The sequence below is a fragment of the Carcharhinus amblyrhynchos genome, chromosome 6, assembly GCF_965287045.1.
Source record: "Carcharhinus amblyrhynchos chromosome 6, sCarAmb.v2.hapA, whole genome shotgun sequence".
In the NCBI taxonomy this organism is placed as follows: domain Eukaryota; kingdom Metazoa; phylum Chordata; class Chondrichthyes; order Carcharhiniformes; family Carcharhinidae; genus Carcharhinus; species Carcharhinus amblyrhynchos.
This window is the reverse complement of record NC_137329.1, coordinates 94,098,069-94,111,063: the sequence shown is the minus strand read 5'-3', so window position 1 is coordinate 94,111,063 and position 12,995 is coordinate 94,098,069. Positions and strand designations below refer to the sequence as shown.

Below are 12,995 nucleotides of genomic sequence, written 5' to 3'. Positions count from 1 at the left end.
CCAAAGATATTATGGAAGTAAGGTCACATGACTCAAGACACTCACTTGTTGCTTTCCTGAGCTGTCAGTTGCTTTAACATCTGATTAGCAGTACATGCAGAAGGTGCTCTGGCTAGGTTGAATGCCTGGCCTAACTACCTTGGCTCTGTTGAAAGTTCTATACCATTGCCTACAAACTGATTCATTGCAATGTGTCCACCTCATCTTGTGAAGTTTACACCACCAATTTTCAGCCCATCGACTTCTGTGAAGGAATTCTTCATTCAACTTTGATTTTGGACTCTGGACCTCCCGTGAACCAAGATGTGTTTCTTCAGTGGTCTCTGTACTGTAAAAACTTATTTTCCCTTATCCTTTTCTTTATTGTTTGCATGCAGAGGGGGACATTGAGAACCTTCCATTTTTCAGTTTATTACTGCGTGTAATAAACTAATCTGCTGAGATCATCCTAACTTGAGTTTGCTCTGGGGTTATTAGTAGGACTGGATCACACAGAAACCGGAGGGTTGAGAAATACGCCACAACTTATTAAAAAGGAAACACACAAAAATACCTTTCTGTTTACAGGTGGAAGGTGAGAGGAAAAATTTGTGCAGTTTGAATGGACCCCCTTTCTTGTCCATAACAAATTATGTCTAAATCAACGATTAACGATTAACTTTCATAATTAAACTAAGCAAATAAGCACCTGAAGAGTCTTTTATATAGCTTATTTTCTTTTTTTGCTTGGGTGAGAAGATGTTGTGTCTCCATTTCATGGATTAGATAGTCATCACACTCAGTGATGTGTTGGTGCACTTGACAAGGTTTAGCATGTTGCTCCTGGTGTTGTAGGAGATCAGCTTGCTTTTTCTGATGTTGTCACTCGATGGTGGTGTTGATGTTGTCTCGCTGTTTAGTGATGTTAATGATATTGCTGATGATCTTTTCTGCTTTTGCAGCTCAGCTGTTGATCATGTATCAATTTGTTCATTCTTGTTTGCTTACTGGTTTCAATCTTGATATTATAAGAGTTTGCAGACTCAGTTTTTCCAATAGCTTGTTTAGCCTTTCATGTTTCGATCCTGTAACTGTACAGTTTGTCTTCTCAGCAGCTCAGGCAAGGGACTGAAGTGTTGAGTTCCTTCTACTTGTACATCACTGAGTAGTTGTTGCCTTACTTCCTCATGGCCATTTGGAAGGTGTAACTTACTTGGCAAAGTTGTCACGTACTCTCTGCCATGGAGAAGCTCTGCAGCAAATTTCATGTCAGCCTTGAGAGGTGCAACGCAGAGTGAAAATAAGGCAAAGTTTGGATTGTCCTTTGTCCGTCATCATTTCTCCTGACCATCTGGATGTGTTTTTCTAGAAACATATATCCTTTTGCATACTTGCAGGCCATATTTCTCAATCTGGTTAAGAAATTGTCAACAACTCACTTGTTGAGAGGCAACAAGGTTTTGTGAATGGGAAGTCATGTCTCACAAACTTGAACGAGTTTTGAGAGGAAGTGACGAGATGATTGATCAGAGTAGAGCAGTGGATGTTGTCTACATGGACTTCAGTAAGGCCTTTAACATCGTCCCTCATGGCAGACTGGTGCAGAAGGTGAAGTCACATGGGATCAGAGGTGAGCTGGCAAGGTGATACAAAACTGGCTTGTTCGAAGAAGGCAGAGGGTAGCAGTGGAATGATGCGTTTCTGAGTGGAGAGCTGTGACAAGTGGCATTCCTCAGGGATCAGTGCTGGGACCTTTGCTGTTTGTAATATATATAAATGATTCGGAGGAAAATGTAACTGGATTGATTAGTAAGTTTGCAGACGACAAAGGTGGGTGGATTTGCGGACAGTGATGGGGACCATCAGAGGATACAGCAGAACATAGAACAGTACAGCACAAACAGGCCCTTCCGCCCACAAATTGCACTGATCATATCCCAACCTACCAGGCCTATCTACAACCTTCAATCTCATTAAATCCCATGTACTCATCCAGAAGTCTCTTAAAAGACCCCAGCAAGTTCACCTCCACCACCACCGACAGCAACCAATTCCACTCACTCACCACCCTCTGAGTGAAAAACGTACTCCTGACATCTCCTCTGTACCTACTCCCCAGCACTTTAAACCTGTGTCCTCTCGTAGCAACCATTTCAGCCCTGGGAAATAGCCTCTGAGAATCCTCCCTATCTATACCTCTCAACATCTTATAAACCTCTATCAGGTCACCTCTCAACCTTTGTCTCTCCAGGGAGAAAAGACCTAGCTCCCTCAACCTATCCTCATAAGGCATGCCATCCAATCCAGGCAACATCCTTGTAAATCTCCTCTGCGCCCTTCCAATAGCCTCCACATCCTTCCTGTAGTGAGGCGACCAGAACTGCATACAGTATTCCAAGTGGGGTCTGACAAGGGTCTTATAAAGTTGCAGCATTATCTCCCGACTCCTAAATTCAATCCCTTGATTGATGAAGGCTAGTACACCATATGTACTTGACCACACCCTCTACCTGCAACGCCGATTTAAGAGTCCTATGGACCTGGACACCAAGGTCCTTCTGATCCTCTACACTGCTAAGACTCCTACCCTTGATATTATACTCCTTCGTCCCATTGGATCTGCCAAAATGGACCACTACACATTTATACGCGTTGAAGTCCATTTGCCATTTCTCCACCCAGTCCTATCTATGTCTCGCTGCAACTTCTGACATCCCTCCAGACTATCCACAACACCACCAACCTTCGTGTCATTGGCAAACTTACCAACCCATCCCACCACTGCCTCATCCAGGTCATTTATGAAAATGACAAACAGCAAGGATCCCAGAACAGATCCCTGGGGCACTCTACTGGTGACTGACCTCCATGCGGAAAAAGACCCCATCCACAACCACTCTCTGCCTTCTGCAGGCAAGCCAGTTCTGGATCCACAAGGCAACAGCCCCTTGGATCCCATGCTCTCTCACTTTTTCAAGAAGCCTTGCATGGGGAACCTTATCAAACGGCTTGCTGAAGTCCATATAAATCACATCCACTGCTCTTCCTTCGTCAATGTGTTTAGTCACATTTTCAAAGAACTCAACTAGGCTCGTAAGGCACGACCTGCCCTTGACAAAGCCATGCTGACTACTTTTGATCATACTAAACTTCTCTAAATGTTCATAAATCCTGTCGCTCAGTATCCTCTCCATCAATTTACCAAACACTGAGGTCAGATTCACTGGTCAGTAATTTCCTGGGCCATTCCTGTTCCCTTTCTTGAAAATGGGAAGCACATACGCAATCCTCCAATCCTCCGAAACCTCTCCCGTCTCCATCAACGACGCAAAGATCATCTCCAGAGGCTCTACAATCTCTTCCCTCACCTGACTAAAGCTGACCCTTGGCCTTTAGCCCCTGTGCAGAGGGTACCTCTTCCTTTGAAGTACAGCCCTGTGGCCAGTCCCTCTATTCTGTCCAGCTGCATGTGACTGTGAAGAAAGCAGATGCTTGTGCTCCGCAGTTGCTGCTCTGTTGCTATACTGCTGAGTTGGAGCAAGATGAACAATCTCCTCAGAGGTCCAACTAATTTCAGAATGTGTTGACGTCAGGTCACAGGGATCTCTCAGAGGCAATAAGGTGAGATAACCCTTAGAAGTATCCAAGGTACTTGTGGTAAGTTGCACAAAATTGCTGTTCCCAATGAAATCAGTGAGCTTAGGCTCCTACCAGTTCAAGCCTTTCACTGTGGATGACCACAAGTTTGTCAGTTTCACCCATGTCAGTTTCATTCAACAATTATTTCCCATTTTGCAGTGCCCGCTATAACCTGGTGAGTTGCAGAGACAGAATGTAAATTGTGCACTGTTAGTAAAGAGGGAATCCATGCATAAAAGGGCTTTTAGTTACTTTGTAAATGACCACAATTGGTTTCACAATGTAAGTAATCTCAAAATAACCAGTTAAAGTCCAACAGGTTTATTTAGTAGCACAAGCTTTCGGAGCATTGCCCCTTCATCAGGCGCACCTGATGAAGGAGCAGAGCTCTGAAAGCTCGTGTGACCAAATAAACCTATTGGACTTTAATCTGGTGTTGTGAGATTACTGACTGTGCCTACCCCAGTTCAATGCCAGCAACTCCACAACATGGTTTCACAAAGGAAGGCATGAATAATGTACCAGAAGTGCTGAGAGAAACATGTTTTGGTGAGGAGCTGAAGGAAATCAGCATTGGTAGAGAAATGGTTTTGGGGAAATTAATGGGATTGAAGATGGGTAAACCTCCAGGTCCTGATAATCTTCATCCCAGAATAATTAAGGAAGCAGCCCTGGAAATAACAGATCCATTGTTGTAAATTGGTGGTTATTTTCCAAAATTCTTTGGACACTGTAATAGTTACTACAGATTGGAGGGTAGCTAATGTAAGCCTGCTATTCAAAAAGGGAACTAGAGAGAAAACAGGGAACTATAGACCAGTGAGCCTAATGTCAGTACTGGGGAAGTTGCTACAGTCTATTATCAAGTATTTTGTAACTCAGAATTTGGAAAGCAGTGGTATTATCAGACAAAGTCAGCATGGATTTACAAAAGGGAAATCATGCTTGATGAATCTATTGGAATTTTTTGAGTAGAGCTGAGTGAGGAGAACCAGTGGATATAGTGTATTTAAAACTTTCAAAAGACTTTTAATAAGATCTGACATAACAGACTACTATGTAAAGTTAAAGCACATGGGATTGCAGATAATGTCTTGAGATGGTTAGAAAGCTGGTTAGTAGATAGGAAGCAAAGGATTAGCATAAACGGGTCTTTTTCTGATTGGTAGTCAATGACTAGTGGGGTTTTACAGGGATCTGTGCTAGGACCCCAACTGTTCACATTATACATTCATGATTTGGAAGAGGGAACTGACTGTATTATCTCTAAATTTGCAGATTGTACAAAGTTGGTTGGGAAGGTGAGCTGTGAGGAGGACGCAGAGATACTTCAGCATGATTTTGGCAGGCTGAGCGTGTGGGCATCTGCATGGCAGATGCAGTATAACATGGATAAATGTGCAGTTATCCACTTTGGTAGCAATAATAGGAGGACAGATCATTACTTGAATGGGTGTAAATTAAGAGAGGTGGATACTCAAGAAAACCTTGGAGTCCTCGTGCGTCAGTCGCTGAAAGTAAGCGCACAGGTACAGCAGGCAGTAAAGAAAGCAAATGGTATGTTGGCCTTCATAACAAGAGGATTTGAATATAGAGATAGGGATGTATTGCTGCAATTGTACAGGGCATTAGTGAGATCACAGTTGGAATATTGTGTGCAATTTTGGTGAGTTTATCTGAGGAAAGATGTCCTTGCTATAGAGGGAATGCAATGAAGGTTTACCAGGCTGATTCCTGGGATGGCAGGTCTGTCAAATGAGGAGAGACTAAGTTGATTAGGATCATATACAAAAGTGAGAGGGGACCTCATAGAAATTTATAAAATTCTAACTGGGTTAGACAGGGAAGATTCAGAAAGAATGTTCCCAATGATGGGGAGTCCAGAAACAATGGACGTAGTTTGAGGATAAGGGGTAAATCTTTTAGAACTGAGGTAAGGAAAAATTTCTTCACCCAGGGGTTGGTGAATGTGTGGAATTCACTGCCACAGAATGTAGTTGAGGTCAAAATGTTGTTTGATTTCATGAAGAAATTAGATATAGCTCTTGGTGCTAAAGGGATCAAAGGACATTGGAGGAAGGGGGATCAAGATACTAAATTCAATGGTCAGCCATGATCAAAATGAATGACAGAGGAGGCTTGAAGGGCTGAATGGCCTACTCCTGCTTCTAGTTTCTATGTTTCCTGCCAGACCCATGAGGATCCACGGCTCAATTCACAACTCGCCCGAGGGAAAACTGCAAGGGGGAAGGATTCCCAACCCAATGATCTTTTCAAAGACATCCCCACCTCACTTACCTATCCATGAATATATTTCCAATGGTGTGGGAACATTTTGTCCTTGATATCCAATTAGCCAATTATGAAAAATGACCCCTATATTGTGTATATTTTAATGTACAAATCTCTAAGAAGATAACTATATCAATATGCTACAAACATTAAGGTCTGGATATTAACTGCCAGCAGATTTCTGGCAGGCGATTGTGCTGGGGAGTTATTTCTCCATACATGTTGTTATGACGCATGGTCAGTTAAATCCTATCCCAGCTGATATCCCACCAGGCAGGAAGACAGTGGGAAGTGTTGGAAAATCACATGCCTTGGAGACATTGTATTGTGTATTTGGCACATCTTGACATTCAATCACATAGTTCAAAAAATTATGTGAACACTTCATCGTGCCACAGCTCTGTAATAAAGAACAATTGTGCCTGTGTTTGAGAATGCATGCGCATGTGTAAATACAAATTTAAATAGAAAGAAATGCAGAACAGAGAAGGGGTGAAACACTGAACAAAGTAGAAGGAAAATGCTGAGAGATACAGAGGCATGTAGATCAAGAAAAATGAGAAGAAAAAGAATGAAAAATAAGGGAAAAATTAGTGAGAGATTATGCGATGAACAGGCGCATCCCTTTTCACATAATATGAATGGATCTAAGCCAAAACATGTGGAGACAAATAATCAACATTCTGCTTTAGCCAAATACAAGAGCTAGTCAATAGAATTTGGGCATGGTTTACTATCCATACTAACTCTTTAAATCCCGTGGCCCTGGCAGCTTCCACTTTCACCAACAGACAAGCATGTCTGCAAGGCTGCACCATGAAATTAATGTCCATTTATCTCATTGCTACTTCAGGCAGCTGCAATTTTTTTAAAAAGGTCAAATACATTTTGCATTCTCAGATCACCACCCTGCAGCTTTAGCACAAACCCGCTATTCTAATTCAAAGGCCTCTCCAATGAGCCGATCACTATAGCAGACTGTGTGTCACTTGGATATAAAAGAAAGCAGTCTGACCTGATGGAGATCCTTGTTTGGTTCGGATGTCAAGTTGAGCTCCATTATTCTTTGTGGAAGGGGTTTTTGTTCCCTGTTGTTTTTCCAGCTCCCCTTGAAAAAGAATGATGAATTTGATATAAATTTATAACCATTTTGCTTACAGTGTTCAAAAAAAATCAACTTGCAATTTTTCATTTTTTTCTACCTTTCACTTGATGTCCAAAGTCTCTGGAAATAAATTAACTCTGATAATTTTTTTCTATAATTTTCTGACTGGGAACTGGACTGTTCTCTAATTTGAATGTAATGGGTTAAATCCAGTCTGCCAAACTGTTGGACAATTTCTTCCCTTTACTGGATGCTAGGCAGCAGATGAAAATACATAAATAACCATGAATTAAGGCTTTTGATTATCGAGATATAGCAGGGGAAATGAAAAGATAGACAAGTTGTAAACAAAGGCCAGGTTGCAATAAGTGCAGTCTGCTTGAATCCTCAATTGTCCCTTGAACTATTGCCTACTGACATTTAAACAAAGCTGACATCCTGACCCAATGGGGACAGAACAACAGTTATGTGGGAGATTATGTAGAAGCACCGTGAACAAAATAATTAGAATGGCTGTTCAAAAAAAATGAAAAATTAGATGAGCATCAACTTAGATTCTTCTCCACTGCCGGCATTTCACAAACATTTTATTCTCAACTCTTTACTAACAAGGTATTTAAATGGGAATGGTTTTAATTAGAAATGTTAAATGAAGCTTTCTCTGCATCAGACTGAGGAAGAGCCTATTAGTGCCTTTCCAATCACAATAATTTCACTTGCAAGTACTAGTCGCTCAATGCACTTCAAAATGATTTACTACAGTGTACATAATGTGCATAATATCACTGGACTAGTAATTCAGAGACCTAGAGTAATTCTCTGTGGAGCCGGGTTCAAATCCCATTCATGACAGATAGTGACATTTTGGGGTGGCACGTTGGCACAGTGATTAGCACTGCTACTTCATAGCACCAGGGTCCCGGGTTCACTTCCGGCCTCAGGTGACTGTGTGGAGTTTGCATGTTCTCCCCCATGTCTGCATGGGTTTCCTCTGGATGCTCCAGTTTCCTCCCACAGCCCAAAAATGTGCGTGTTAGGCAGATTGGCCATGCCCTTAGAGTCAGAGGGACTAACAGTGTAAATATATGGGGTTATGGGGATAGGTCCTGGGAGGGATTGTGGTTGGTGCAGGTTCAAAGGGCCAAATGGCCTCCATCTGCACTGTGGTGATTCTATAAGTCCATGATTCTATGATGATTCTATTCTATGATTCTATGATAAATAAATGTATGAAGCTTTGTGTAATTAATCAATCAGATAAGTTCATTTCTTTGATGTAATTGTTATCTTCATGCATTGTTATCTTGATCTGAAAAATCTGGTATGTAATGTAATTTTGTACGATCCATGCAGACATGGAGGGTGCTGATATTAGCCAGATGTGGATCACCGCATCCCTGACATTGGTTGTTGTTTACCTGTGTCACTGAGCATGTTTTCATACATATTCTTCAAGGACTTTGAAGGTGTGACTTTTGATATTAGAAAGCTTATATGGACAGGAGTCAGAAGCAGACTGAATTTCACTGTGTTGTATTTTTATAGGTCAAAAAGCAACTTGTGTATACACATGGGATGGGATTTTACGGCCTCACTCATCCCAAAAACGTAGGTCAAGGGACCTTTCCATGGTTCCTCCCTCGCCTGCTACAATTCTGGTTATGGCAAATGTGTTAATTTACCATATTATCATCCAGATCATTGATATAGATGAGAAACAACAATGGACCCAGCACTCATCCCTGTGGCACACCACTAGTCACAGGCCTCCACTCAGAGAAGCAATCTTCCACTACCACTCACTGGCTTCTTCCATTGAGCCAATGTCTAATCCAATTTACTATCTCTCCATGTATACCTAGTGACTGAACCTTCCTAACTAACCTCCCATGCAGGGCCTTGTCAATGGCCTGACTGAAATCCATGTAGACAACATCCACTGCCTTCCCTTTATCTACTTTCCTGGTAACCTCCTCGAAAAACTCAAATAGATTGGTTAAGCATGACCTACCATGCACAAAGCCATGTTGACTCTCCCTAATAAGTCCCTGTCCATCCAAGTAATTGCAGATCCTATCTCTTAGTACTCCTTTCAATAATTTACTTACTACTGATGTCAAACTTACTGGCCTATAATTTCCCGGATTACTTTTTGAGCCTCTTTTAAGCAACCAAACAACATGAGCTATCCTCCAATCATCTGGCACCTCACCTGTGGATACTGACATTTTAAATATATCTGCCAAGGCCCCTGCAATTTTAACATTAGTCTCCTTCAAGATCCAAGGGAATACCCTGTCCGGTCCTGTGGATTTATCTACTCTGATTTGTCTCAAGACAGCAAGCACCTCCTCCCCTTTAATCTGTATAGGTTCCATGACCCCCCCCGCAAATGTTTGCCTTATTTCCGTAGACTCCATGCCAGTTTCCTTAGTAAATACGGATGCAAAAAACCCATTTAATATCTCCCCCATTTCTTTTGGTTCCATACATAGCCGACAACTCTGATCTTCAAGAGGACCAATTTTATCCCTTACTACCCTTTTGCTCTTAATATACCTGTAGAAGCTCTTCGGATTATCCTTCACCTTGACTGCCAAAGCGACCTCATGTCTTTTTTTAGCCCTCCTGATTTCCTTCTTAAGTAGTTTCTTGCACTTTTTATACTCCTCAAGCATCTTATTTGATCCCTGTTGCTTTTGCATGTCATACATCTCTCTCTTCTTCTTTATCAGAGTTGCAATATCCCTCGAGAACCAAGATTCCTTATTCTTATTCACTTTGCCTTTAATCCTGACAGGAACATACAAACTCTGCACTCTCAAAATTTCTCCTTTGAAGGCCTCCCACTTACCAATCACATCCTTGCCAGAGAACAGCCTGTCCCAATCCATGCTTTTTAGATCCTTTCTCATTTCTTCAAATTTGGCCTTTTTCCAGTTTAGAACCTCAAACCGAGGACTAGACCTATCTTTATCCATGATCAAGTTGAAACTAATGGTGTTATGATCACTGGAACCAAACTGTTCCTCTACACATTCTTCTGTCACTTGTCCTAACACATTTCCCAATAAGAGATCCAATATCGCATCCCCTCCAGTTGGTACCTCTATATATTGATGTAGAAAATTTTCCTGAACACATTTTACAAACTTCACCCAATCTAGACCTTTAACAGAATGGGAGTCCCAATCTATATGTGGAAAATTAAAATCCCTTACTATCACAACTTTATGTTTCTGGCAGTTGTGTGCTATCTCTCTGCAGATTTGCTCCTCCAATTCTCGCTGACTATTGGGTGGTCAATAATACAACCCCATTAATGTGGTCATACCTTTCCTGTTTCTCAGCTCCACCCATATGGCCTTGGTAGACAAGCCCTCTAATCTGTCCTGCCTGAGCACTGCTGCAACATTTTCCCTGACTACAATGCCCCCTTCCTCGCCCCACCATTTATATCTCTGCCTCTATCACATCTGTAACATTGGAACCCTGGAATATTGAGCTGCCTGTCCTGCCAAACTTGTAGCCAAGTTTAACTAATGGCTATAATGTCATAATTCCATGTGTCAATTCACGCTCTCCACAATACTCCTGGCATTGAAACAGACATATCTCAGAAGATAATTACCACCACACACAACCTTTCTATTTGTGATTTTGCATGAACTATTAACATCATTTATTTTCACCCCCGCTCCACTATCTGCTCTGGCACTCTGGTTCCCAACCCCCTGCAAATCTTTTTAAACCCTCCCCAATAATCCTCTCCAATAATCCCTCCTTATTGAAAAAGTTATACCAAGTCCAAATTCCAAACAACTTGTATACATTGTTTTTCATTTTCTTACAAATGCAGCTGAACCACTGGTTTCCTATTCCCAAGAGAATACCCTGCTTCTTGGCCCAAACTTTCCGAACCTGGGGAAGGATCTTTGACCTGTCTGGGCCTGAATCTGACGAGAAGTCTTCTCCAACAAAGATTAATTTGCCCTTGACCTTCAATTGAAATTTCCACTACATCAGATTCTGATTCAGATCTGAACCAGGTTCGGACAGAATTTATGTTGGAATAAATATTCCATATTCCAACTATCTGATTCATCAGACTCATTTGATTCTTCCCAAACTTTCTTTTTCTTCAAGAACTTTGGAAGGTAAAACATGATCTATATGTATAAACCTCACCTTTCCATTACCAAACATTGTGACCAAGTATGTGCATGGGACCACATATTTTCACAACTCTTCTTGGTAACTACTTCTGATGAGATTCTTTCAGCCTAACCTTCTGGTTCAACTGCAGATTTATTTTTCTTGCTCTATCCCATCACGACTCTCTGCCTCAATTGATTCTCTTTTATTGACTGTGTTAAATGAGGCTTCAGCAATGAATTCTAGGCTGCCTTCTAAGAAACAATTTGGCTGGCAATCTCCCAGTAATGATGTGAGGTGCATTCCTAAACAAAATATTCACTAGTTTGCAATTCAATGACAACTGACATTTCTTCCAATTTGTATCCAGCATTTTGTTACCAAGAGCATGCTTGCGTTGTGTGCTCGGCTGCTCCCTCTAAGGCAGGATGTAACGGTGGAACTGTTTGTACCCACTTACCGTCATGAAATTTGAAAACTCTTCTGAACAAAACTGAAGTCCATTGTCATACACAATTTCCTCTGGGAACACATGACCAAACAAACTATGCAAGATATCAGGAACGTTGCTATTGTTCAATTCACTGGAAGCTCCTTTAACTCACTTTGAATGGCTATCTATCACAATGAATAACTGCTGCCATTCAAATTCTGAAAAATTTATCTACAACTTCTGCCACACTCTGGCTGGCCTTTCCATGATTGCAAAGGTACAGATGGCAGCTTCCTTTCTATTGCTTGACATGGTCTATACTACTTCACCATGTCTTCTTTGACTTTTTCTAACTCTGGCCACCAAATGTTCTCTTTTGCCAAGCTGATTCCCAAGTGTTGATCATGAAGATCACACAGCAATTGTGATCTGTATGTTTCAGGTAATACACAACATTTATCAATTGACAATTCATGCTTATGCATTAAATGAAATGGCCTGATTTCTAAATCCAGTGGCTATCCGTTTGTGATACAGTCATGTACTCTTGCCAATCCAGGTCCCAATGAGTTGCTCTGCCAATGTTATCTGTTGTAACTAACAACTCATTTATGTGTGGAAGGAAAATATATCTTCCCTGGTGGGGTCTATCTCTGATGGGGATGGTAATCTAGGCGTTGCATTGGAAGAACTATACTCCTCTCTGCTCATCTGTTTGTAATGTTGCACTGATAACCAGACAAAATCAAAACTCATCTCTGCATTAAGGGTGCAGCTAAAGGATTCTGGATTCAAAATAGCCTTCAGTGGCTTATGATCAGATTCAGTCATGAAACTACAATCATACAAGTCCTTATGAAATCTTCTTATTCTAAAAATCAGTCAATACTTTACATCCTATCTGGGCACAATTTTGCTGACTGGCATTGAGAGTGCGTGAGGTGAATGCTATCAGTCTCTCCTCACTGATATCCAACTCATGAAACATCACAGTGCCTGCTCCATATGGAGAGGCATTGCATGCTACCTGAATCTTTTTGGCCGCACCAGAATGTACCAAACATCGTACCATCTTCCAGTTTACTTTTACACAACTTGAATGCTTTGTTACACTCCTTTGTCAAATTCCATGGAACACCCTTCCTCATAAGAACATAAGAACATAAGAAGTAGGAGCAGGAGTAGGCCATCTAGCCCTTTAAGCCTGTCCCGCCATTCAATAAGATCATGGCTGATCTGAAGTGGCTCAGTTCCAGTTTCCCACTTTCTCCCCATAACCCTTAATTCCTTTGTCTGTCAAAAACCTATCCACCCGTGTCTTAAATATATTTAGCGAGGTAGCCTCCACCACTTCAACGAGCAGAGAATTCCAGAGATTCACCACCCTTTGAG

At 41.4% G+C, this 12,995-nt stretch overlaps 1 protein-coding gene across 3 annotated transcripts in view; it reads right to left on the bottom strand.

The window, feature by feature from the left end:
- LOC145344127 (IQ motif and SEC7 domain-containing protein 3-like) overlaps positions 1 to 12,995 on the bottom strand; it is a 436,903-nt gene that overhangs the window by 54,343 nt on the left and 369,565 nt on the right. For all 3 annotated transcript variants that reach the window (XM_080190991.1, XM_080190994.1, XM_080190992.1), the window contains exon 12: positions 6,926 to 7,018. In XM_080190991.1, the coding sequence (XP_080047117.1) occupies positions 6,926 to 7,018 (93 nt within the window). The remainder of the gene's footprint in view (positions 1 to 6,925; positions 7,019 to 12,995) is intronic.